Here is a 27,893-nt window from a genome sequence, read left to right as displayed (position 1 = left end):
TCCTGAATATAGGCTCACTGTTTGTGTTTATAAATTAATGTTCTCTTCCTGTCACCCACGGAATTAAATTACGCCTATTATCCTTCAAAGCAAGTGTTAGGACGGCTCTTCCCTCCCTGTGTGGAGTCCGTATTGATGCGCCGGAGGGGAGCTTTGCGCTCATAGGGGAGGGACGAACGAAGTGAAGTTCGGATCAGATCAGGAAGGTGCGCACCGGCAGATCGAGACAGACGGCACCAGGGGAGAGACGTACGCACGTTTTCATGCCATTACGCATTATTTCTTTCGCTCATTGATTGAACCGATATAGTTCATTAAGAAGAAAGTGAAGAGGATCCTCAAGCGACACGGGGGAGAGATGCAGCCGGCGGCGAGATGGACTTTGCTGCTTCTTCTCGTGGGTTTGATAGCGCAAGGTAAGTAGGGTTTATCCCCGGCAGGCTTACATATGATGTACAGTACGTGTAACGTTTTTTTCACGTTTGGTTTCAAAAAGTGTTCGATGATACGGTGTGAGACAGTGCTCGATAGTTAACTTGGAGATTTTGTAATTGTTTAATTAAACGCGGGTTTTTTTTAAAAAAAAATTATATAACTTTGTCTTAATCTTTGAGCTGTGTGAAGTCAGCAATTACGTAGCGGAGCTTCTGTCCAGTGCTTAAAAAGCCAAAGAAGTTTCCCAGCCGTTAGAGCTGTGGTCATCGATAGTCAGTCTCATTACTCTTTCAGTTTTATTATAATTTAGAAAATGACAACATAGTTGTTACAATATTTAATGCCAAACTATCAGTATCCGCATTATGAATTCAAAGTTGTTTCAAATGTTTTTCTCTCTCAACATGATCGTGTCATAAAGCTCATCCATGACTCGGTTTCGTGTTAACTAGACCAACAAAATGAAATGCAGAACAATCCGGGAAATGAATTTAGATGAATGCAAATGTTGTTTTGAGTCGTGATATCAGGAAACCAAAACAGATTTGTTTACAGGATCTGTTTCGCTGTTTACGGCTGGTGAGGGAGTGTGTAGGGTTATACAGGGCCTGTGCCAACATTGTATTATTCAGACCAGACAGGGCAGATAGGAAGGTTTCAGGCAGGGGAGATTGGCCGTCTGCAGGCATTTGATAAAAAAACCTGTCTCACTGCCATGTGCGTCTTTGGATAAGTCTGATAACCTTATTCCGTTTTACCCTAATTATGATTAACAGGTTGTATTGCATTTGTAGTGTGTTTTCTCATGTAGGCTACTGCTTTGTGAAATGGTATAAACATATTTTTTTAGAGCTTTAGATTGAGGATATTTTGTAATCTTTGATGGATCCTTCCCTTTTCAAAAGGGGTATTATAGGTTTATAAGTTGTGACTTGTACTTTTTAAAACAAGACAGAGAGCAGCTTTGTCTGTAGATATTGAGTTGAAATTGATGGGAGAAGAAGGGAGGAAGGAAGGAAAGAAGAAAACAAAGAAGGAAGGAAAGAGGGAAGAATGAAAGAAGCAAGGAAGAGAGGAAGAAAGGAAGGAAGATAAGAAGGAAGGAAGGAAGGAAGGAAGAGAGGAAGGAAGGAAGGAAGGAAGGAAGGAAGGAAGGAAGGAAGGAAGAGAGGCTCAGAGGGAGAAAGAAAAGAATAATGCAAGGAAGGAGGAAAGGCAGGGAAAGGAAGGAAGGAAGGAAGGAAGGAAGGAAGGAAGGAAGGAAGGAAGGAAGGAAGAGAGGCTCAGAGGGAGAAAGAAAAGAATAATGCAAGGAAGGAGGAAAGGCAGGGGAAGGAAGGAAGGAAGGAAGGAAGGAAGGAAGGAAGGAAGGGGGGGAGGGAGGGAGGAAATTAATCTGGTATTGTTGAAATGCACCCAGCCTTAATCACTGACCACAGCTGAGAGCCTGCATGTGACCTGGAGCCTCTCTGGGAAATAGATGCTGCGGCATTTCAAAGCAGTAGCGTAAACATTTGCTCCAAGGGCATAAATTGCAGCTATCAGATTTATGCAAGGTGGCAGATAGGCTCTTTTATGGTTTATCAGGCTCCACACACATACTTCATTCCATGCATAACCCTCTTGGCTGCGAAGTGTCTGTGTGTGTGTTTATGTGTGTGTGTTTCCCTCACTCTCTTGTTCTCTGCAGTTTCAGAAGTCAAGTTTGTACCTAAATCATTTGTAAATGTTTGTGGAAAGTCGTGAACCTGAATCTCAATCTGTAAATGTAAATGTAAATGTATACTCAGACACACTGCTATAGACAAATGGATCAATGTTAGCCACTTAGTTAGTTAGCTAGTTAGTTAGCTAGCTAGTTAGCTAGTTAGTTAATTAGTTAGTTAGTTAGTTAGTTGGGTAGTTAGCCAGTTAGCTAGTTAGCTAGTTAGCTAGTTAGCTAGTTAGTTAATTAGTTAGTTAGTTAGTTAGTTGGGTAGTTAGCCAGTTAGCTAGTTAGCTAGTTAGCTAGTTAGCTAGTTAGTTAGTTAGCTAGTTAGCTAGTTAGTTAGTTAATTAGTTAGTTAGTTAGTTGGCTAGCTGGCTAGTTGGCTAGTTAGCTAGTTAGCAAGTTAGCTAGTTAGTTAGCAGGCGAGCTGAAGACTCTAAGGATATTTTTGTGTGGTGACGTTTGGAGTGGTATGGTTAATCTACATTTTCAAATCTGTGTACATTTTCACAAATCAGAGTAAAAATGACAAATCTCAGAGCATACATTTTCAGCCAAACATCAACATAATAAGGAAACATTTATATTTGTGCAAAATGTTGCTACCTGCCAACATGTTTTAAATCTTTGTTTTGCCTACAGTATCCAGTCATGGCAACTGAAACATGGCTTTTCTGGTTATGTTTAGGCAACTCAAAGCACTTAGAAATATCATGGTCTTGATTAAACGTTGAAAAGAAATCTACGCTGATTTAGCAGTCTTTTAGTAGATTAAACCTAAAATGTGGGAAATTAACCCTAGTCTGGGGTGTAAAGATCCTGTGCTTTGTACACACATCCATCCACTTAGACCTCCTCCCTATGACCTCTTTGCAATATAAGGATAACTCACCCCTGGTTTTGAAGAAACATTGCCAATCAGGGCAGCCATTATGTTTCCTCTGTAACATATTTGGCAAAGCAAGTTAGTAGTATTGAAAACAATGTTGCGCATTGGGCCAGTTAAACTGTGATGCACTGTGTTTGGAGATATGTCATTATTCTAGGGATGTATCATCACCATGTTAAGTGCAACATTACACGACCAGACAATAAACTGTAGCATTTCTCTCAATCATCACATCAGCACTGTTACATCTTTTTCAGGGATGTGTGGGGAAATTCTGGCGAACAGAAGGCTAATGTGACCGTACCTTTAGCTGCAATTTTAGCCTCATGGCACCTAATATGCACATAGAGGTCTCCAATGCCTTCAAAATACATGAACACACAAAGAGTAAATAGCACGTACACATACAGTATATACCGTATATATCTGTTGCTTCTGGTGGTTTCGAATGTGCTACTACTAATGTGTTACCTCAGCCTGTAGGTATATTCATGATGCTGTCCGCTGTTTTCAAATAGAGGCTGCTCTCTTAATGTCTTTGAATGCATGACTGATGATCCGGTCAGTGAACTGTGGTGATGAGGTGTGTGTGTGTGTTTGTGTGTGTGTGTGTGTAGCTGCGTGGTAACAAGGCTTATATCACAGCAACATTTACAGAGCAGAACACAGAGCAGAGGGGGCGTGGCTAAACACAAAGTGAGTCACAGATAAATAGGTTGAGAACACCTCACACTGCAGTGCTCACTTTACTGTAATCACACGCCTGTTTTCATGAAAAGCCCAACTTATCATTTGATCTCAACGTTTTAACAGAATGAAGTTTGGGAGTGTTTTATTCATTTCCAAAAAAATCTGGTGTCAGTTAACAGTTTTCATAATAGCATGTTTAGTGTATAAGACCTGTTCTATCCCACATTGTTGGCGCCTAATCTTTCTCGCTCTGGCTTCTCTCAGGGTTAAGATGACATTTGCTGAACCCCAGAGAGAGGATCACCACAAAAATGTAAATTTTGTAATGAGAAAACCACTGTAGATATATTGAACTACAAAGGTTGAATGAATGAAACATATTCAAATTCATGTAACCCACTTTTTGGGTAATGTGCCTTGAGGGAAAGATGTGCAATTTCTATTTGATCTGCTCATTTTGAATGTGAAATAAAAGGCATTTTTCTTTCTGCATGAATACACAAAGGCCTGTGTCCTGTGAATGTCATAAGGCTTTTGATAGCACTATACTAATATAGTACACTAATATAGGTCTAAACCTATATTAGTGTTTATATCTGCAGAAAAAGAATGGAAGAAAGAAAGAAAAGAAAAATTAAAGGAAGTAGTTTGCAGGGTTTTGGGAGAGATGGAGCATTCTGCTTTCATAGATGTCACACACACACACACACACACACACACACACACACACACACACACACACACACACACACACACACACACACACACAGTCCAAATTCCTGCTCCACTATCCTATCTTCTCTGGCTCTTTGCACCTGTCTCCACAGTTTCACACTCGCATTTCCCTCAGGTTGTTGCCGTCATCAGCTTTCTACTTCATTTTACTCAGTTGTATCTCTGTCTTTTTTGCTGTCTATCTTTACTTTTCTCCCCCCATTTAATCTATGTCAGTTTACTTCAGCTCCTTTCTTTATGGGCACAAAAGCAAAAGTACGAGCCGAGCATTTCAGCTCATCGCAAAGCAATTACTCCTTTATATAGTGTTTGTTGTTTGTGTTTGTGCATAATGAAGATGTAAAAGTAAAAACACACTTTCTCTTTCACCCCTGTCTCTTTCTCTCTTGCCCTTTCTGCCTCTCTTGCTCACTCTCCTTTAAAAGCATTTGCATGCTCAGGGGAGAATGGAGGCTAAATGGCTTTCTAACAGTTTCCTCTCAAACGGCCCATAAAAGGTCTCTTCTTCTCCGACACTCGTTATCCGTCCTTCACCCTCTCCCCCCTCCCCCCCCTCAGTATGCAAGTTGACCTCCGGCCCTCATGTCTTGGGTGCATTAAATATCTAACGGGATCTATATTTTAACCAACTAGTGTTCTACTGTAAGTGTTTTTAGACAGATTCTGCATAGCTAGTTGAATAATTGATACTGTATGTTTGAGTACATTAACCATACATGCTGCTGAGTTTACTCTGTAATCACGAATTCCTCTTCTTTCCTCGATCAAAACCTGCAGCTGGCTTATTTTTTTCTGAATTCTGTTTTAAAAAAGAAGTCCAATTGAAACGATAAGCTCAACCAATAAACTACACAGTTGTACAGTAATGTCAAAAGACATATCAGACTGCTTCCTTTTAATTATGATGATGAGAATGCATAGGTTTAGTCACATAAGTCATGGCTGTAAAAAAAACAATGGGTATCTGTATGTCTTTGCCAAGCGCAAACTTGTATAGAATGCATCAATAAATTGTTGGGGAGGGTCATCCCATTTTTCCATTTCATTTTGAAGGGTCATCCAAAATTGATTGCTGGTGAAGGGAGGGTCAGGTCTATTTTGATTAAAATGGCCCCTGAAATAAATAACAAACAGTCCCTAATATGAAATATGGTCGACACATCTGACCTGACTTCAGAAAAATAACACAATAGTCACAGAAGACATTTTGACATGTTGTCACAGTAGGAAAATCACAGGTGTATATAATATTAGTATATAATAATGATGGCTGGATTCCATTTAGCTGCTTCAGTTTCCGAGTCCTGTGTGGGCGTGTCACACTGTCTTGGTTTACTGGGACACTTGTGTTTAATGTACACACCTGGGCTGTTCCTACTATGTCAAATCAAACTGACTGCTGTGAAAAAGAACACGTATGTCACTGCGTGTGTTCCTTGCCCCAACTGACTTCTCTTTAGTGATGTTGACACGTTCCTAGATCTCAGAAATGTGCCTGGGGAGTACAATTTCAGTATAACTAATGAATTATGGCCAACATTATTAATCTGATCCATGCTGTGATAAACCTGGCTCTGTCGCTGATAAAATTGATCAACTCATGCTAGCTGGCTAATAGTATTGACTCACACTTAATTCTAATAACATCCACACAGTAGAGAAACACAGCACAGTGGAGTTATCCCATGAACTAATATTAACACTAGCTTGTCAATGATATGGCTTTTGGCCTTGGACATAGTGCTAGCATGCTGTATGTAGTATGGTATTTAGCCAGACATGGCAGCGATTACAGCTCACATTATGGCAGATAAGAACATTTGTTTAGTCAATTCAAGACGCCACTACTAATGCAGAGTACCTTACTTACTACAGCCTCATGTACACCGCTTCAACATGTTGGGAAAGCCAATGCTTGACAGCCTGTCTAGGCACAGTTGCTAAGCTATGATTGGACAAACGCCACGTGGGTGGGTTTAGCGAGCTGTCAATTGAAAAATTGTTTCATGCTAATTTGGTAGTAATAGATAGAAATTTGTGATCATGATTCATTGATTGACTGATTTCTAAATTTCACGTTTGTACATGTTGGTTTTATTTATGCATCATGAAACACATTTTTCACTAGTATTGAGACTTTTGTCTTCCATATACTTTTGTTTAAGTAAAGTTTTTCATCCCTTGATATTTCACCTTTTTGCCACGTGATATGCTAATCCTAGCATGAGAGAGAGAGAGAGAGAGAGAGAGAGAGAGAGAGAGAGAGAGAGAGAGAGAGAGAGAGAGAGAGAGAGAGAGAGAGAGGAAATGTCCAGAGATGAAAGTGGGTAGAACCTGTGGCTCATTTCCTGTCATAATTGGTTCTTTTATGATTCTCCACAGTGAAATGTGTGTGTGTGTGTGTGTGTGTGTGTGAGAGTGTAGAATCCTGTTTTGATCAAAGAGCTGGTTTAGTCAGTGGTTTAGCAGCTCTGCCTTTGTAATTATACCGACAAGTATGCAGATGAAGCACCATGACAGTCCGTTTTAGTCCAACTAATTTCTCCACTTCTTTTCTTTTATCTTCTAATTAAAATCACCTTTCTTTCTTCCACCCTTTCTTCCATCATTTCTTCCTCTCTTCCATTGTCTTCTATTTGATTCTATTTCTTGTACTTGTTCAAAAATACTACTGTCTGCATTGTGTATTGGAATATTTGGTTTTTGCCAAACATAGATCAGATGCACAGTGTTGGGTATCATGCTCCTTGTAAACTCTATTTAGCATAGCATTAGCACATGCTAGGCAGCTACCAGACAGAAGGCTATGAAGTCTGGATTCTCATAATCTGCTGAGTGACAGCTTAAGAAGGCTTTCCTTTCAGTCTCCTCTCCTCTCCTCTCCTCTCTTCTCCTCTCCTCTCTCTGTCTTGCTGTTTTTCTCTTCCTCATGTCGTTCTCTCCAGAGGGCTGCCACAAGGAGTTCAGCACCAGCTGGGTTTCTGGTGTCATTGTTGTCTGCACGAACATGGTTATTTCTTGCCTTTGAGAAAAGGATCTTGATGTAATAGGGTCAGCACGGTTTCATCATTAGGATTTCAAGGCCTTTTCCCAAAAGAAGTCCATTTTAATTAAGAGACTTTGCTCTCATCTATCTCAAATTCAGTTTGGCTGGTTTTATTCAAATAAAGAAAAGTATTTAAAAAAAAGAGTTTAGGGAAAAAACACAAATACCTCAAGGCAAAATCTGCTGATGTCTTTGAGTTGACACAAGTAGGCACTGCAAAGTTCTCTATGTTGGTTCGTTACTTTGTTTGTTTGTTTTTTCTTTATTGCTTTCTTTATCCATTTTGTGTGGTCCCTTGCCAATCCAACTCTCTCCTGCACCCTGTCCTCCATCCAACAACTCTGAGAGCTGCCCAGCAGAGAAGAATGTGGTTTTGATCTAGATATTTATAGAGGGTGGAGGAGAGTGAGCGGGGTTTCTGTGTGAGAACTCTAGGAGCACTTGGGGTCTTGAGGCAGGAAGAGTAGGTGACTACCTTCACAAACGGCAGTGAGTGATAACTGTTGTGACTCAGTTGGCCTCAAGGCAGCAAACTGTGTGGGGAACTTTCAAGTCGTCACTTTGATATGGTTTACTTTGAAAACGTCTGTGGCTTGCACAGCCCTACAACAACTGGTTTATGTTGGTAAAGTGTGCGGTTTAACTGTTATTCAATACCATAGATTAAAACATATAATTCCAAGTGTGGTTTAATACTATAGATCACAGGATTTTGGAGTTAGCAGACACTCCTTATGCAGCATCTTTGTCAGAAATACAACAGATGAGTAACTGGTGTGTCTGTTTACAGTGCAGCCAAACAGACTTGTGTTGTTTTAGACTTGTTTTTAGAAGTCAGTCAATAATTGCCTTTTAACACGTAGTTCTCGACACAACAGCAGAGCACAGTAAGTAATATTTAAAACTGACCTGCCATTAGAAAATGCAGAAAATGACCGTTGTCTGTGTTATAAATGCATTTTTCAAACAACTGAGTTCACCACAACTCTGTTACCATGTTAGGAGTGAACATCTCTCAGCTGATACCAATAAGATTCAAACAGGAACATCTTTTCCTGTAAATCCATCATACGTCGGAAGGTAATTTGAATTTGGTACAGTTCTGATGCACATGATAATATAAACCTGTACCATAGCCAGGAGAGTGCAATGTTTCTAAGTTTATTGTTATGGAAAAACTCAGGAGCAGCTTGACTATGGATATGTCACGTACCAGTGCCATCCCAACTCTGAGTGTCTTTGTATTTCCAAAAAGCATATATCTCCTGCTAAAGTTTGGGTTATGCAAAGATGTTGATGGCGCCATAACATAGGCACCGCAAATACAGATGCTCACCCAAATCTTGTTGTTTTTCAAGTTCAGTCCATCTCTCTCCTGGAAATAGGCTAAGGTGTGTGTGAGGCCCTTTTACCCTTTTTCCGCCGACGGATATGGTCCCGGAACAGAACATTCCCTTATCATGAAGCAATATGGCTGAATAGATCTTCTTGGCCCTTGAGTGACCTCATGTTACCTAAGTTTTCCCCTTATCTCATCTTACCACAACATGGTGTTTCTAGACATTCTACCACAGGTATTGTTTAAAGGAAAATAAATGGGAATACAGAATGGGGAAAAACACTAACAGAACCAGCAGCTCCTCTTGCAACTCGATTCCTCACCTATGCTAAAAAAACTAACTTTCAGCACTTCATCTCCTGTCTCTTGTTAGGATACAGTCTTCAACTTCTCTGCACTAAGTTGAAGCTTGCCGTACATTTCCCACTTGGTGGACATTCTGATATTGTGCCTCAGGCCTAAAAAAAGGCCATGCTTGTCACTGCTTTTATCTCCATTTTGATTTTGTATATTTCTGTTCTGGGATATCTTGGATATAGTAATATACCACTTGCCCATACCGCTATCTAAATAATCAGGCAGCATTACCCTTGGGGCTTTTAAAGTGATACTTCTATGCAGCAGTGGTCAATTAATCAATTGATTCATGGATTTAGGTGAGTTACAATGGTTTCCAGTAATGCCAATGACTTGGGCTGAAATGAAGCAGTGATCCAATGATCCTAAAGAAAACAGATATGATATACCCATACCATTCAGAGTGGACACGGCTGCTTCCTTAGTTAACAGTTTGCAATGCTGCGACTCCATTTTAAGCAGCCCGATCACACAAAGAAACACCCTAAATGTTTACTCATGTCATACATGAGTTCAAAGTAGACTTTGAACTTTGATGATCTAAGCAGAGGACCAATAATCCTAAGAGACTTTTTCATAGACGATTCATCAAATTTAATAAAAAATTCATCTACTCACTCAAAAGACTTGATGTGACAGTTTTGATGTAACAAAACTGGAAGAATGTCTATTTTTCTCACAGTTCTGTGATTGATTAGCACTGCCACTATAAGTCCTTCAGAAACCTCTAACCTTTTTTTTAGATTACCTTTTTTTAGATTTCTACAGAATTTGTTGCATTCCTTTCAACTGTTCTTTGTGTTCACATTCACTCATCCAGTCACTGATCTCTCTCTCTCTCTCTCTCTCTCTCTCTCTCGCTCTCTCTCTCTGTCTGTCCCTCTCCTCTTTCTGTCTGGTCCAGACTGCTTTTCATCCAAGGCAGAGGACCGGCTCTTCAGGAAACTGTTCAGAAGATATAACCAGTTCATCAGACCAGTGGAGAACGTGTCTGACCCCGTCACTGTGGAGTTCGAGGTCTCCATCTCGCAGCTGGTCAAAGTTGTAAGCTATACACTCAAACACACAGACACACACCAGAGTATATGTTCTAATTGTCCAAACAAAGCTTGTAAAGACTCAGTTCAACATGATGTCGAAGGTGTTTAAAGCACCTTTAGACATTCATTTCATACTTTTCTGTATAAGTGTGTATGAGCAAAGGTGAACGTTACCAAAATGTTTCACTAATTGCATCCTCTCAACAGTATGTGAGAGTCTGTGGGAATTCAGAGACTTTTTTCCAGCGAGCATCTTGATCATATTTCCTACCTTTCACACAGAAAAGGCAAAAGATAAGCTGCGGAACGAGGGAAGTGAAAAGCAGAAAGTAAATATAGTCTTTATTTAGTCCGTTCAATTTCACGGATTCCGAAAATGTCACACTGTGTTGTTATACACTGCTGTTTTGCTTTGGCAATGTTAAATTGCAGCACATCCCCCGGTGAAAAGAGGTTTTCAGCTCTGAATGGAAATCCTCAGATTAAGAGAAAACTGCCTGCAGGAGCGTTTTTTCAGACTGGACTGATATGTAGCTATAGATGGTGGGATGAGGTGAGAGGTGAGATTTATCTAAAGGTCTGTGGATGTGCACGCGTGGGCGTTGGTGCACTGGAATGTGTCACAATGTGCACATATTTTCACGTATCTGTATGTGTACAGTGTATGTGGCTGATTTATTTTTCTATGAAATCAAACTGAATAAAGGTCAAGTAGAAGGGTGGAGACAAAGTGACATCTGTAACCTCTCCATCTATTATTAACTGACTCACAGTGGACCTTTTCAGTCAATCAACTCCTGCTCTAGAGGACAAAGATAAGGGAACAAATTCCATTTCCTTTTGAAAATGCTGTTCATTTTTATTCCTAGCTGTATTTTTCCTCTACATGGTGTCCACTTTGGTTGTAGTTATTTCGGCTGTTGTACCAACAAATACACACACACACACACACACACACACACACACACACACACACACATATAGTGCGTGGCACTATTTTTGTGGGGACCTGTCATTGACATAATGCATTTAACCATCACAACTAAATGCCTAACCTTAACCCTTACCCTCACCCTAACCATAACCTAATTCTAACTCTAAACCTAAAACCAAGTCTTAACCCTCAAACAGACCTTTAAAGTTGTGGGGTCCAGAATTTTGGCCCCACAAAGCTGTCCGGACCCCACAAGTATACTGTATTTCCGAATTTTGGACCCTACGAATATAGTTAAACAAGAACACACACACACACACACACACACACACACACACACACACACACACACACACACACACACACACACACACACACACACACACACACACACACACACACACACACAGTTCTGCTTTCTAACAACTGCTTTATTCTCCTTGTCTTTGCAGGATGAGGTGAATCAGATCATGGAAACAAATTTATGGCTCAGACATGTAAGTAACACGCATGCACGCTTGCACGCACGCACACACACAGAGTTGAGTGAAGACAGAAGAGGGGTCATGCTTGTTAGCACATACATATAAATACTAAGCAGACATCAATATGCGTTGTCACACTATGTTTCTCTCTCTACCTATGTGTGTGTGTGTGTGTGTGTGTGTGTGTGTGTGTGTGTGTGTGTGGTAAATGTCATACCTCACTGAAATGCTACACCACAGAAATAGAATGAGAGTAGAACGAATAATGAACTGTTGGCTGTGGTCTTTGACTAGTTCAAAAGGAAATGGCGCCTCACACTGTGCATTGACCACAGAAATAGAATGACTTATCCCGCTACAACGGTAGATTATGTGTAGCAGTACACATAAAAATGGCCACCGCTCTGACCATCCTGCTATGTTGATTTGAGTGGGAATGTTCGTTCTACTCTCAGTCTATTGCCATGTGTTTAACACAGTAAAAGTAAAGGAGAGGGGACCAAAAAACACAGATATCTCAGGTAGACATTTGAATGCAATCAGGTAATGATCAATGTTGGTGTTATGGTTAGTCACGCTTTGTCTCTAAGCAGATCTATAGCCACGGACCCCAAACTCCTAACCTCCCACAGCAAGCTATTCTCCCTAACAACACATTTTGTCTCTGTCCTCCAAACTGCTACTTAACTGATACCTTTTAGTTATTTTCATTCTTTCTCTGTGTTCTAAATCTGTATTTCTCTTTGAAAAAACAAATAATTTAAGCTGCAATTTATACAGTAATAAACATTATAGACATTGCCGTTTTAAATCATTGACTAATTGCAGCCAAACAGCTGTTGGATGCTGATGGGATTCAATGGTGGATAAGATGATCTCTAATTAAAATGAAAGGCCTGTATAGGTTGATCTTATTTGGAATGGCTGAGCGGTTTATTTATAACAAGGCATCACTAATGAGAAGCTGTGTCAACACCAAAGTCACTGATAAAGACTTTGAATCGCAGCCAGTGGGTTTACAGTGTTAGCCGTTTTAGAAAGCCCCCCTTGATGAATTTATTGCATCTGATCTGCAGTAGCACCGCAGGGGATTCCTTCTGTGGCAGCATACAGTATTTCTAAATGTGTTTGCTTTAAACTCCTAAAAACCAAGCTCCATTCACTACTTTTATGAAAGGAAAATATAACTTAATTTTAAACAGTACTAAATACTGTATAATTGATATAATTCTCACCCTTCTATAACTATAAAGAATATAGTATACATCCTTACCTTAGCTACTCTATTTTTCTGTTACTTCTAGCATGGTGACTCGTTTTCTTGTTGTCATTTTAGTTATTTTTTTTATCCCTCATAAGGCAGTCAATACTGATCATGTACACTAAGGGACTGTGTGAAAATGATTGGGGTGGGGAGAAGGGCTGAACCTGAGCTTTTTTAGATTGTAGGCTAAATGGGACATAATTGTATTATAATAGAAATACATTTAAATAAATAAAATGTGAAATGTAATAATGAGAAAGTATATACATCAACATGATAATCTCTACCTAAATTAAATGTATCATTAGGAAATAAAATCAATAGATAATAGAATATATATCCACATGAATCAGTATCCATGAAATAAACAAATATTCATCATTTCAAAGCTCCATTCCAACTCTGTTATATATGTTTTAATTAGGGCTGTCAAAATAACACGTTAATTTCGATTAATTAATCTGAGAACAAATAACGCGTTATCTATTCCATATTGAGGTTTGACCCGGAGCCGTTCTAGCCACCATTGGACTGTAAAATGAAGGAGGGAGACGAGAATGTTCTGCCTGGATCATTAATTGGAACATTTACTTGTAAAAATCTGCCAACCCTGGCTACTGAAATCTGGTACCACTGATATGTCTGCGCTTCTCTCTGATGTTCTGAAACACAAACCCTGCTGCACGTGGCGCTAGTTAACACTATACTCGACAGCAGTTAACGTTAGCCTACCGTTAGCTAGTAGCTGGATTAAACACGGTTAAAATGCTGACAGCTAACGCTAAACGGTGTAAAGTTTGACTGTGTTTTACTGTAGAGGATTCAACACCGGGATGTAACAATCTGCAGCTGCTGTCGGAGAAACAACACAGACGTGTGGTGCGTTCAATGAAACTGGTAAACTACAGCCTCGTGGTGCATTTGAAGTTATTGTAAATGTCCTTTTCCCATCTGATGGTTCAACAGCAATTTACTAGTGAAATTAGTTATTGTTATTGTTATACATTATTATTAAATCATTTCATTTTGACCATATGGCCTTAGCGATAAACAAGCCGTTCTTTAATGCCACCAACTGTTGTTTAGTACCCTTTTTTTTCTTTTCTTTTTTAAAGATTAATTAATTTTGATTCATTAATCATAGAGTATGTAATTAATTATATTACATTTTTTAATCGATTGACAGCCTTAGTGGTAAACAATAAGCCATACATCTCCAGTGAACCACACTGTAAACACCCTGGATGAATAAATGAAAAAGCCAATGTAGCATGACGTGGTTAATTAAACAGCTCCCAGGTCATAGCTGGATATTAATCCGCCTTGCTAATGAATGAATTCATCTTGAATGACATGCAAATAGCCAAGACTAATGGATCTACGGCTCATGAAATGTTACCCTCAGGTATGTTGACAGCAAGTGAACGCAGTCAGTCTTCTGTCTGAGCTATTTACTCATAAACTCCCCTCCTCTCCCAACTGCTCTTTATTCAGATGTATTTTCGATTTTTTATCATCCGCTTATAACTCTATGAGGAACTGCATCAATAAAATACATGTTTGCTTGATTTTTTTTGCTACATTATCCTTATTTGGTTCTACTGTAAAACATCAAAGGAAGTTCTGCCTGCAGTATAAATATGTATTTCAAAATATTTCCATGAAGGGGAATGTCTCCAGTGACAAATACTGTCTGCAGTGTACAATGCAAAATACAAAACACAAAACAGATGGTTGACTTGCTCTCAATGTTTTTCGCTGCTCTCTCAGATTTGGAATGACTACAAGCTGCGATGGATGCCGGCGGAGTTTGACGGAATTGAGTTCATTAGAGTTCCATCGAACAAGATCTGGAGACCCGACATTGTGCTCTACAACAAGTGAGACTGTCACCATCATAACCATCATCATTAATTTTTAGCTTGTTAACTGTTATCACAATTATTATTAGAAATAACACACCAGAAAACAACAGCATAGGTTCTTTGTTCAAAATCCAATTTATTTTCCTGACAAGTATCCTGTTATAACTTTTCAACCACTGCAAATTCAGTCTCTAAACTTAAAGCTGCACTCATCCAATATTTTAATATTAGCAATGGGTCAAATGTGAGAGGCGTTGCTTATAGTAATGAACCCATGAAGAATTGTCACCCAACTGCAGTTCCCGTCAGCTCTACCGAGTTTTAGCTTCTTCCAGCTCATTGTTTTGGTTTCATAGACCATAACTTTACTGCTTTGGTCCACTTTCACCACTCTCACTCACCTTGTTTCCAGCAGCTTGAGGCAGCTGTTTTCAGCAAAAAAGCTCTGATAAATTGGTTGTATGCCCCTTATTCAGAACAATATGGCACACAGACACAGTTAGCGGCTAGCTGGTGAACATAATGGAGCATTTAGTAGCTAAAGAGCCAGAAATCTCTCCTCAGGCTTTGGTGGAGACCAAAACAGAGCTAAAACAAAAGTGAATATTGGACTAACATTCATCAAGTCACCAAAAACACAACTCCAAATTAATGCTAATGCTGATCTGTGTCTGCACATGTGTAAATAGGCAACTGTGAAACTTAGAAAAATTTAAAATGACTGCTTATTTAACCACTAGAGCTTATCTGTAGAGATGAAAGGTCAGAAACCGCTCATGTTAATCATTTTGCGACAGTCATATGAGAAAATGTGGATTGTACTGACAAAAACAAATTGTATTACTATTTTATCATTTCAGCATGAGAACATGTGTTATTAATATCATATATATTACATTAATGTCCAAATTACTTGAAGCACAAATGTGTTTTATATCTTTATCTGCTGCATTGTGCAACAGACTGTGCTGTAATTACACTGAAATGTGCCAACTCGATAGTTTATTGTTCACGCTCAGTATGTGCTGCGCTGAGTCTTTCCATGTTAATTTACCTAATTGTGGCCTAATTTATTTTTTCTACTTACAATAGTGACTCATTTTGTTAATCAAAGGCAATTTTGTATTTCACAATAAGGCATAATGCAGCTTCATTGTCCTCTGTATTTTAATCCTGATTCTCTCTTTATTACCTCCATAACCTCACCTTTTTATCTTCTACCCTCTTTTGTGTTCTTCGATTTCATTTTCTCCTTTCATTTCCTCTCATTGTTTGACATCTCTGCCTCCCTCTACTCTAACCTTTGTGTCCTATTTAAAACCCATTTATGCTTGTATCATATCTCCTCATATCCTCTCTCATATGTGACTACTGCGTGATTACACACACACACACACACACACGTCATATACAGTGCTGTAGGTGATTTTCTGGTGGAGGATAAGACCAAGGCTCTGCTGAAGTTTGATGGTACCATCACCTGGGTTCCTCCAGCCATTTTTAAATCTTCTTGCCCCATGGACATCACCTATTTCCCCTTCGACTATCAGAACTGCTCCATGAAGTTTGGCTCTTGGACTTATGACAAAGCCAAGATTGACCTGGTACTTATTGGGTCTAAGGTAAGTGTTTGTCTGGCGTAACTATCAACTTCTTATCTAGTTCATTGTTTTTCTCTCTGTTTTACCTACTAGTAAAGCACTGCTTAGGGACTGTTCATTATTTATTTAAGGGGCCACCGGAGGAGTTCTGGGACCTTTAGGCTAAAAAGACTTGACCCTCCCCTCGCCAGTAATAATTTTTCTATGACCCTCCAAAATGATTTGAAAATGAGGTATGACCCTCCCCTTATGTGCTAGTTTGCGCTTAGCAAAGATGTACAAGATGGAGGAGATGTTAAATGTTGTTGCATCTAACCCACCAGTATCGCCTCAAAATGCGATGGTCACTCACCTGCATTCCTGTGACCGTGTCTTAAAGTTGAATAGACCTCAGCTTTATGTAAATGAGTCCGTCCAGTGCAATGCGCCTGGCTCATGGACTTAGGACCAAGCTGTTAAACTAGGCAGTGTAGTTCTAAAATAAAACGATTCAGCAGTGGCATTGCCTACTTCTCTCCTCAAATGTTTTAAGAAATATAATTGAATGGATTGTTTAGATGGAATAACTAATAAAGTTTATGAGCAGGCCACCATGTTGTTGCCTGTTTGAAAGGGGAGAACAGCGCATGTTTATTCAATCAGGATAGATGATAGATTCCACGACACAGTAAATCACCAACATGAGATGTGGCCAGTTGAGTGGAGCGGCATGTCCTCGCCTGACCTGGTGGAAATGCTCGTAATTCCAAAGTAAATTCATCTGCGGCAATATTAGATGCTCAGAGCAACTGCTCAACCGTGGCACCGTGAGATGACATAGTATAAAGAGCGACAAAGTCTGCAAGGATAAAGAGTAACAAAGTATGGAGAAGGTCGGGCTGGATGGATGGGTCAAACAAAGACAGGACTTTCATCTGTCCTACGTCAAACCAAAAGTCAACGTTGACTTAATTAACTTTTGTACTTTTTGTACAGTTAACTTACTTATATAACGTACTTAACAAACGTCACACACATAAGTTACATAACAAACACGCTTATTTGAACCCAAAACACGATCTTTTCCTAAACCTAACAAAGTAATTTTCTCACCTAACCCTACCTTGCACGTTAAAAAGTAACGGCAATAGATCCTGACCAATCATCCGTATGTGACGAGTTGAGTGTGAGACTGTATTGCAATGTGTACGTACTGTAGGGTTTATTATTCTGTCTTTTATTAAAGGGGTATTCCACCGATTTTACACACAAACGTCAGTTTACTCTAATGGAGAGCACTACTCAGCATGTGAAAACAGTTATATAATGTCTTCTGTAGCTCTGGAGGGAGCTCTCTGAAGTCTGAGAAATTAACCATGATGATGTCATGGTGATGTAAAGAAAACTTGCCTCATAAACTTAGGGCATGGAGTTTGAAAGTGGAGGGCGCATGAAAAGATGTTACTGAGTTGCATTTTAGGAATATTAGGATTCAGCATTTTTTTAAGCAGGACCCATTTTAATCATTCTTTCTCTGATCTGTCTCTTGTAAGTGCTCCAACTTAATGAAAGTGCACTAAATCGCTGAAGTAGTAGGTAACTTATGTAAAAATAACTTTTTGTTATATTTGCTGAAACTGTCACCATATCTTGACAGTAGTAGATGAGACAGATTATCAATGAAAAAAAAACCCTGCTCCTCTGGCTCCCCCAGTGCTCGTCATGGCATTTGCAAGTTTCCACCGTGCCCGAACATACAACAACCAATCAGAGCCGAGCCGTCTTTTATAAAAATGAGAGCGTTTTTGACCAAGAGGAGCCAAAACCAAGCACCGCCCAAATTCATTCATTTTACGTTAGAGACTTCACGGCTCTGAATAGTTATTTTCTTTATGCCATTAGGAGCACCAGGAGTAGGCAGAGGAAGGTGATTTTTTTCCACAGATTATCTGATTTATGTAATACTCTTTGGATGTAGTGACAGTTTGAGCAAATAGGACAAAAAGTTATTTTTTTATGAAAGTTACCAACTGTAGGTTTAAACATCTTTTATCAGTGTGTGTTTAAAATATAATTCCAGTAAGAAAAATGTAAAGATGAAATTTGAATTTTATAATATTTGGAACATAACCATTCTGTAGTTTAACCATTTTTTGCTTGCCTAGAGGGACTTTGGTCGTTAATCGAGCCGCATTTGCATTTTCTCCTTTCTTCCTATAACTGTACGATTTTCTGTAAGCTCAGTAAACATCACAAGATGGCCTTATTTACTGTAAACCACAGCGATCAGCGTCTTCTTGCAGCAACTTACAGTATTTTGGGTGCATGTGGACATGAAACAGGTGAAAATCAGTTTTCATTTGTTTTGCACATTCTTAAAAATCCATATTCATCAGGAAGACAACTGTAAAAACCAAAACCATGAGCCTAGTATGTATTGTACTGACTTACAGGAGCCTTGTAAGAATGGTAAGTTGAGCCTGAATGTTGTTCTGGTGGTAAATCATTGCATGATTTGATTTTAGGATCTTTATCCATCACCTAGGTGAACCTGAAAGACTTCTGGGAGAGTGGCGAATGGGAAATCATTGACGCTCCAGGCTACAAGCATGATATCAAATACAACTGCTGTGAGGAGATCTACCCAGACATTACCTACTCCTTCTACATCCGGCGCCTGCCACTTTTCTACACAATCAACCTCATCATCCCCTGCCTCCTCATCTCTTTCCTCACAGTGCTGGTTTTCTATCTCCCGTCTGACTGTGGAGAGAAGGTCACGCTCTGTATCTCTGTCCTGCTCTCCCTCACTGTGTTCCTGCTCGTTATCACCGAGACCATCCCCTCCACGTCGCTGGTCATCCCGCTCATTGGAGAGTATCTGCTCTTCACAATGATCTTCGTCACGCTCAGCATCGTCATCACTGTGTTCGTGCTAAACGTACACTACCGCACGCCAATGACCCACACTATGCCGGATTGGGTGCGCTCTGTGTTTCTCAGAGTGCTGCCGAGGATTATGCTGATGCGTAGACCGATTGACGAAGACAGCAAGGCTGGGGGGTTGGACAGCAGTGGGGAGGCAGGAGGAGCTGGAGGGGGAGGAGGAGGCGGAGGAGGGAAAGGAGGGAAGAAAAGAAAGAATAGCTTGATGCAGGTAAGGCGTCCCCATCCTAAAACATCTAGTCCACTTGAGCTCCTAGACTCTGACCCATGTGTCATGTCTGGACCTGTTATATAAACCACAAAAAGTGTGGGGGGTTATGTCATCTTGATGTGGCTACACTGGGCTGGAACTAGAGGCCAGGAATAATGGTACTACCGCACCGAGCACAATTTTTATTGAATATTCTACAGTTTTAGGGGTTTCAGTCGATCCTGGAAGGCATTCATAGTGTTGCAATCACTTGTTCGCGGAAAAAGAGAGAAAAGGTTGTATCAGGAATGAAAAAGAGAGCTAAAAGTGTGAATGTCCAGTAAACTGGCCCATTGAAAATCATTTACAATTTTAACATCTACATTTTTGAAGTCAGTTTACTTGGATAGCTATCCAGTTCTTGTGTGCTTCAATCAGTAGCCGTGTTTCCATTCAGTTGTCAGCAAAGTTTAGTCTAACTTTTGAAATGTTGCAAAAAAGAAATGTGAATTAGGCGCATTTTCATTAACTGGTCTGGAGCGAATAAACTAGTTGAAGTTATTATTATCATTACCTTTTCTAATGTGTACTTCGTAAAATGCACAACAAATGATAAGGAAGAGGCAGGTGGGCTTTAGTACACTATGGCTTTGACTTAATCCTGCAGCTGCAGCGCTGAACTCACTATACTATCTAAAATGTAATCAAGTGTGTTTCAGCTGTGGGACAGGGAATCATCAAAGTAGTCATTGATTTTTCTAAATATTAGGCAGTTATAGCAGAGAAGAGCAGCAAGGGGAAGTAAATTAACTCTTTCCTACAGTAATACTCAAAACGTATTTCTGTATAAAATGAATTTCTCCTTCTAACAATTTGAAAGCTTGCTTGTCCGACCATACAACAGTCTTCCATCTTTGAGTACTAAAATCCTTTGAGATATAGCTTCTAACTTCCTGCCATAACTGCCAGGTGAATCTACTAAAACAAAATTCTCTACCGGTAAAGAATTTTAACAAAGTTATTTGATCCAATAAATTCTTTATGATCAACACTGAGAGCTCAGAGTAAGCACTTCAACTTCAACTAAAAGTTTTACTTCCCTAATCACTGGAAAGAAACGAGTATTTTCTTGATATAACCGTAATAAAGTTGCACCTACAGATATATCCCAGAGACCTCTGTTTTATATGAAATTATTACGTGAGAGTGTCGACTTTGAGTTGAAGCAGATGCAAAACTTAATCTGAACTCTGGTTGTGATCTCTAGCAGGTGGGAGGAGGCTCCCTCAACTGTCTGGAGTTCGGGGACAGTAAGTTCTCATCTGTGGAGGGCTGCACTGGGAAGAAAGGCTCTTGCCCCTGCCAGAATGGGAAGGAGACCCCAGAAACACCAGACATGGGGAAAATAACACGTCAGCTGAGTCCACAGAGCATCAACACGGTGGTGGCCTTTTCTGTGGGCTCACCTGAAATCAAACAGGCCATTGAGAGCGTCAAGTACATTGCTGAGAACATGAGGAGTCGCAACAAGGCCAAAGAGGTGAGTCATTGTTATTTTCACTGTATTTTAAAGGGGTGCTATGCAGTTTTGGCAATTTCTTGCATTTGCTCGCAGGTTTCTTTATAGAGCTGCCCCTACAACTTCGGAATAGATATTTGGCAACACTGTTGTAAAAACTCGTTGGCGACTCTCCCCCCTCCCATCTTCTCCCTCTGGTCATGTGCATTTGTTTTCATAAAAGCCGGCGAACGCACGGAGCCATGTCCACTGAGGTAGACAGCTAGTAAGCTAGCTAGTAAGCCCGTAACATATATAATCATAATAAAAACCTTTACAGACAACAGCAAACATCCTGAGGTCACAATAAAAAGAAATACAAAGATTAAACAGAATTTATCCCAAAGATACTTACAAGTGCAACAGCAAGAACGCTAAGTCAGCATCGGATTTGCAGGCTTCTGTTTGTCTCAGTTCTCGGCATTCTGAAAACGCAGGTCTGATGTTTACTCGCGTCTGACTCCTTGCTTGGTCAGTCTGCCCTTTCCTCTTTCTCTGTTCCTCCGACAATGCTTTCTTAGCTTTCTGCTTCTTTTTTGCCGGCTCAGCCATGACGATAGTGTGAAAAACTCCATTGCTACCTCGTTCTTATAGCTAGCTGGTTCCTGGATGGGGGCGTGTAGCGGCGTGTATGTGTGCAGTGCCGTGAAGCAATTAGTTACGTCCCGAGACCTGATATCACACGATACTTCCTGACGCTGAGGCCGGCGGCTTGCCGGCCGTAAGTTGACTGTGAGTGGTTTTTCCGCTCACAGTCACTAGGGGGAAGCGAGACGACCACCATTCAATTCGAAAAAAGTCATATAACCATTCCAATGACTCCGAAGCTGTTCAGTTAAGGTAAATTAAGCTAAAAAAATAAATAAATGCATAGTTCACCTTTAATCACTCTGATTGTCCATAAAAGTTAAGTAAAAATAAAATGCAACGCAGGCTTTTCATCAATTGTTGCCGCTGCTGTTAGAAAGTCCTCCAACAAACATGCAAAGATTTGCCATTTTTGGTTGTTTTCTTGTGTTTACTGTCAGATTCATACTGTGTATTTAAAATAAAAGCATCTATTAGACACGGAAAGAACAAAGGGAAAAGAATACTGTGAAGTGAATTAAGTGAAATAATTATCTATTATTGGTTTAGATAATCTGGTTAAACTATTGGCTTGTTCACAATCTGTCTTACTGCTCATGTATTGTGCCCTTTTAGACCTATTCTTTAACACATAGTACAATGTCACTATAAAAGATAGAACTAATGGCCTAACTGAGAAAATACAACTCAAATTGTAAATAATCAGAATTCTTTTAAAAAACCATCGAGTGTAGAAAAAGATTTAAGGTGACATTTTCAACTTAATTGGAGATTCCTATTCATTTGGTGATTGTTTTTAGATCGTCAGTGTTTCCGACATACTATACTATAACTTTTAATGAATTTTTTCGACAAACTATACTATGACTTTTTATGACTTTGGTGGTATACTAGCCTATGATTTTTTCAAGACTTTTTTTGACATACCATAATATGACATTTTCATGACTTTTTCATGACTTTTTACGACATACTATTCTATGACTTTTTATGACTTTTTTTAACATACTATAGTATGACTTTTTCATGATTTTTTTCAACATACTATACAATGACTTTTATCGAAATACTATGACTTTTCATGAATTTTGTAACATACATACTATGACGTTTTCATTAGTTTTTACGACATTTATGACTTTTTCTGACTTTTTTCAACATACTTTAGTATGATTTTCATTTAAATACTATACTCTTTCATGAATTTTCTACATAATAATATATTACTTTTTATGAAATTTTTCGACATGTCACTGTGATGTTTTTTGACATACTATATAATTACTTTTTATGACATTTTTCGACATACTTTTTTTTTCAACATGACTATGACTTTTTATTTGACATACTATGCTTTAACAAAAATCTTTGCCATAATATGCTACGACTTTTTATGACTTTTTCAACATACTATGGCTTTTTATTACTTTTTTTGACATACTATACTATTATATTTATTACTTTTTTGACATACTATACTGTTATATTTTCATGACCATTTTTGACATGCTATACATGAGCTATTTTGATATACTATAATATGACTTTTTCATAACTTATTTCACCAAACTATACTATGGGGTTTAATGACTTTTTTCTACACATTATACTATTATTATACTATACATTATACTTTTTTATGACTTTTGTCCCCATACTATAACTATGACGTTTTGTGACTTTTTGAGATACTATACTATAGCTTTTTCATACGTTATGTTATATCCTCTGACATTTTTTTCTTATTTTTTCGACATACTGTGACTTTTATGACATTTTTTGACACACTACAGAAGAAGACCAGAAGAAGACATACATTATTAAAACAACTTTATAACAATATAATAACTGTATACTGTATTCATAACTTTATTAATCCTGCAATGGGAAATAATTTTTTTTTCCCTCTGTTAGTTACACACAGGCCCGAAATACACACATAAGCACAACTTACACATGCAAAAATAGAGAGGGCAAGGGCCCCGAGCAGCTTAAGCCCCTGACACACCAACCCGACGGCCAACCGTCGGCATAAAAAGCAGTCGGACTGATCAGTCGGCTCCCCGAGGTCCAAAAAGTGCCTTGGAACACATCGAAGCGACGCCGTCTTGAGCGTACGTTCTGCGCGTGCGTGGGATGTACAAAAGATGAAAACCGGAAATGACAACGCGTCACGTGGGTCTGGCATCTCCAGCCGATAGCAATGGCGGATTTTTCGAAATACGATCTTGTATTTTATGAAAACAGTTCACTGAAATGTGTTTCTGAAAACATTTTAAGCGAGAAATAGGCCATACAGTTGCTGAATCTGTCTTCATTTCAGATCGACAAAGGTCAGTTTAAAAGATTTTCGTCAGATTTTGAGAGGTGTTCGTCACTCATCCCGCTCGTTATTTCCCGGGTTAGCACTCCACCAATCAGACTGCCCGCCCCCCGACCCAGCAAGTCAGGTCAGCCAAAATGAAAGCCGACAGCTCCTCCGACAGACGACGGCACACCGAACAGACTCGAGTCACTGACCTCGCCAGACTGTCCGACGACCGATTATCGGGTTGGTGTGTCAGGGCCATAAGAGGTGGTGAAATGGCACTTCTCCAGCTATCAGTGCACTTGGTCCATGCAGAGACTTGAACCAGTGAACCTCCGGTTCTCAAACCAAACCTCTAGGCTAATGCTGTTATTTTTTTTCGACATTCTACACTTTGACTTTTTATGACTTTTTTGACATACTATACAATTACTTTATCATGATTTGTTTTTGACGTACTATCCTATGACATTGTTAGACCTTTTTAGACATACTATACTATGACTTTGTATGACATTTGTTGACACACTATAGAAGAAGACAAGAAGAAGACATACGTTATCAATACAACTTTATGTAAATGTAACAACTATGTACTGTAATCATAACTTTATTAATCCCACAAGGGGAAATCTTTTTTTTTTCACTCTGTTGTTAGTTACACACAGACCTGAAATAAACACATAAACAGAACCTATGCATGCAAAAATAAAGAGGGCAAGGGCCCCGAGCAGCTTCGAGGTGGTGACATGTCGCTTCTCCAGCTACCAGTCCACTTGGTCCATGCGGAGACTTGAACCAGTGACCCTCCAATATATATGATTTTCTAATGACTTTTTTCCACCAACATACTATACTATGACTTTTTCGACATGCTATACTATGACCTACTTTGCCATACTATAATATGACAAAATATGACTTTCCTATGACTTTTTTTGACATACTGTACTCTGACTTTTTTGACATACTATACTTTGACTTTCCTATGACTTTTTCAACATACAATACTATAATTTTTTTATGTTTTTTTTTCGACATGCTATACTATGACTTTTTCGACATACTATAGTATGACTTTTTTATGACTTTTCGACATAGTATACTATGACTTTTTCATGTTTTTTTCGACATACTATAGTATTACTTTTTTATGACTTTTTTCGACATACTATACTATGACTTTCCTATGACTTTTTTCGACAAACTATACTTTTACTTTTTCGACATACTATACTATGACTTTTTATTATTTTTTCGATATACTATACTATGACTTTTTATTACTTTTTTCATGACTTCTTATAACATACTGTACTATAACTTATCAATGACTTTTCAACATACTATACTATGACTTTTTTTAACATGCTATACTATGACCTTTTGTCATACTATACATGACTTGGCTTTTTATGACTTTTTTTGACATAGTATACTATGACTTTTTCAAATACAATACAATTACTTTTTCATGATTTTTTATGACATACTATACTATGACTTTTTTTTAGTTTTTCAACATATTATACAATGACCTTTTTCAACATACTATACTATGATTTTATTCAACATACTATACTATGACTTTTTCATGACCATTTTCGCCATACTTTACCATGACTTTTTATTACTTTTTCCGACATACTGTACTATACTGTAAGTTATTCATGACTTTTTTCCGACATGCTAGATTTTTTTATAACTTTTAAAACATACTTCACAACTACTATGACTTTTTCATGACTTTTTTTGACTTTCTATTCTATGACTTTTCATAATTTTTTACGATATACTATGACTGTTTTATGACCTTTTTAGACATACTATACGTTTTTTGATTACTTTTGTCGACATACAATATACTTTGACATTTGTTTTCTATACTATGACTTTTTTTGACATACTATAATACAGCATTTTCATAACTTTTTTGATATGCAATAACATGGCTTTTTTAAACATACTGTACTATGACTTTTCCTTGACTTTTTACGGCATACTATACTATGACTTTTTCATAACTTTTTTCGTCTTACTATGCGATGCCTTATATGACTTCTTTCGACTTTTTTTGAAACACTATGCTATTACTTTTAATGACTTTTTTGAAATACTATAATTTTTTTTACCAAACCATACTTGGATATTTATGACTTTTTTCAACATACTATAGAAGAAGACGACATACTTTCTTAATACGTTTTAACAATATAAAAACTATATACTGTATTCATAATGTTATTAAAGCATTAGTTAATGTATTGTATTTTTGAATTTAAAAACAACAACAATAACTGACTATTGACTAATTGACTATTTTGAGCGTTGCTATTTTAAGAAAAACAGTAGTTGACAAAACTTTTGGATTAAGTCACAAATAGAATATTCCAGTGTTTCTAAACTACATATAAACCTAGAGCTGCTCATTGAAAGCAAACACACAGCAAGCGTGTCGATGCATAATGTAGGCTATTTATGCAAAAACACAGCAGCGCTGGCCTGGAGCAGCTGTATTGTGATTCTGGGCAGCATTGGTGCAGATCCTAACCTGCTCTATAAGTTAACAATAGTGTAAGTTAGAACCAAATAATTTTAGATGTGAGCTGAGAGCTCTGCCTCCTCTCTTTCTCTGTTATGAATAAAGTGGGTGAAATCTCCCAATGGGGAGAAGCAGCCTTTGATATGTAAAACTCCTGACTCAATCAGCTTTGTCAAAATGCCTTTTGCTTATTTTGACACTGTGGTTTGAATGTGATTATCATAGAAATGTCCTCATGTTTAAATCATGTATCAGTTTTACGTTGGCTTACAATGAAAAAATCTCTCTTCACTTTTCATCTTTCATTTTTCACCACTGACAGTTTCCTCTATCTTCTCACACTTGTTGTTTTGTCCCCTCCCTCCCTCACAGGTGGAGGATGACTGGAAGTACGTTGCTATGGTGATCGATAGAATCTTCCTTTGGGTGTTTGTGACTGTGTGTGTCGTGGGTACCGTGGGCCTCTTCCTCCAGCCGCTTTGTGGCTTTGTCTCCTAACTGACAATCGATCAGGGTTCACTGTCGCCCTGTGTAGACCAATCCTGAACAAGGGACTAACTCTCAGTTCTCAGTTGACCAATCAGAATACAGAGTTTTGAGTCCAAAAGCACTACTTGGTGCGCTGGTTTTACTTCTTGCCTATTGCAGATGCTGTCTTCCCTGAAATTATTTCTATTGCATAATAAAAAAGGTCTTACGGTAACTGAAATTTGAACCAAATATTTCGTTGCTGCGTTTTAGCCATGTAGTGTTGATTCCTGCAAGAGGTAAGTTTGGCTAGGATCAAAACTTGGCACATCCAGTAGTCCTTCAGGACTGGAACCTGAGAATTAACATCCAACAGATGTAAGTGAACTGGGAACTTTCCACATCCAGTAGACTTGACACAAACTCTCTACCACTCTGAACTAAATTCTGCAGCAGCCAGTTAACTCTCTCCCCCTTGAGCTGACTGATGACTGTCATACCTGCTCCCCAGTCTGATTCAACAAGCTGCTCACTGTCAGAGCCAATCGCCAATCACTGCTTTTTTGTGTCATTTACAATCAGAGTTCTGATTTCTGGCACACTTGGCAGCGCTTATAACAAATAAGGGCAGGCTGTTCTTCTTTTTTGTAATTAGAAACCATGTGTTTATAAATGTTCTCTCTGGTTAATTTTCCAATATGTAATTGGTTAGCCTGGTAAATACTGGATTAAATGCTACTTGATTAGTTGCTCCTAAAATAGCATTACATCTTTTAATTCATGAGAGGATTCTATCATCCAATTTAATGGCTATTAATTTAATCTTTTTTTTTCTTGTCACTTCTGATTAAGTTTATAATTAGAGTAAACATACAACGCAAGAAACATGCATGTCAGACAGTTTAATTGCTTTGACCACAAATGTT

The 27,893-nt window shown here is 38.6% G+C and overlaps 1 protein-coding gene across 2 annotated transcripts; it reads left to right on the top strand.

Moving 5' to 3' along the window:
* The first annotated feature begins 358 nt into the window (after positions 1-358).
* On the top strand, positions 359-26,997 carry chrna6 (cholinergic receptor, nicotinic, alpha 6). 2 transcript variants are annotated; one of them, XM_078270158.1, is made up of 8 exons: positions 359-416; positions 10,104-10,243; positions 11,626-11,670; positions 14,693-14,802; positions 16,202-16,409; positions 18,913-19,524; positions 20,771-21,043; positions 26,872-26,997. In XM_078270158.1, exons 1-8 carry the CDS (start codon positions 359-361, stop codon positions 26,995-26,997), a joined length of 1,572 nt encoding a protein of 523 aa, XP_078126284.1. The 2 variants fall into 2 exon arrangements, with proteins under 2 accessions (XP_078126284.1, XP_078126293.1); XM_078270167.1 differs by lacking the exon at positions 359-416 and having other exon boundaries at positions 10,052-10,243; positions 20,774-21,043.
* Positions 26,998-27,893: the final 896 nt, after the last annotated feature.

This window comes from Sander vitreus, chromosome 2 (genome assembly GCF_031162955.1).
Source record: "Sander vitreus isolate 19-12246 chromosome 2, sanVit1, whole genome shotgun sequence".
NCBI classification, from domain to species: Eukaryota; Metazoa; Chordata; class Actinopteri; order Perciformes; family Percidae; genus Sander; species Sander vitreus.
The sequence above is the reverse complement of the archived record's forward strand: the minus strand, read 5'-3'. Positions and strand labels throughout refer to the sequence as shown.

Coding starts and splice junctions, on each gene's coding strand:
- chrna6 (XM_078270158.1), top strand. CDS start 359: ATGCAGCCGGCGGCGAGATGGACTTTGCTGCTTCTTCTCGTGGGTTTG. Junction 417..10,103: donor CGTGGGTTTGATAGCGCAAG/GTAAGTAGGGTT, acceptor TGTCTGGTCCAG/ACTGCTTTTCATCCAAGGCA. Junction 11,671..14,692: donor CAAATTTATGGCTCAGACAT/GTAAGTAACACG, acceptor CTGCTCTCTCAG/ATTTGGAATGACTACAAGCT.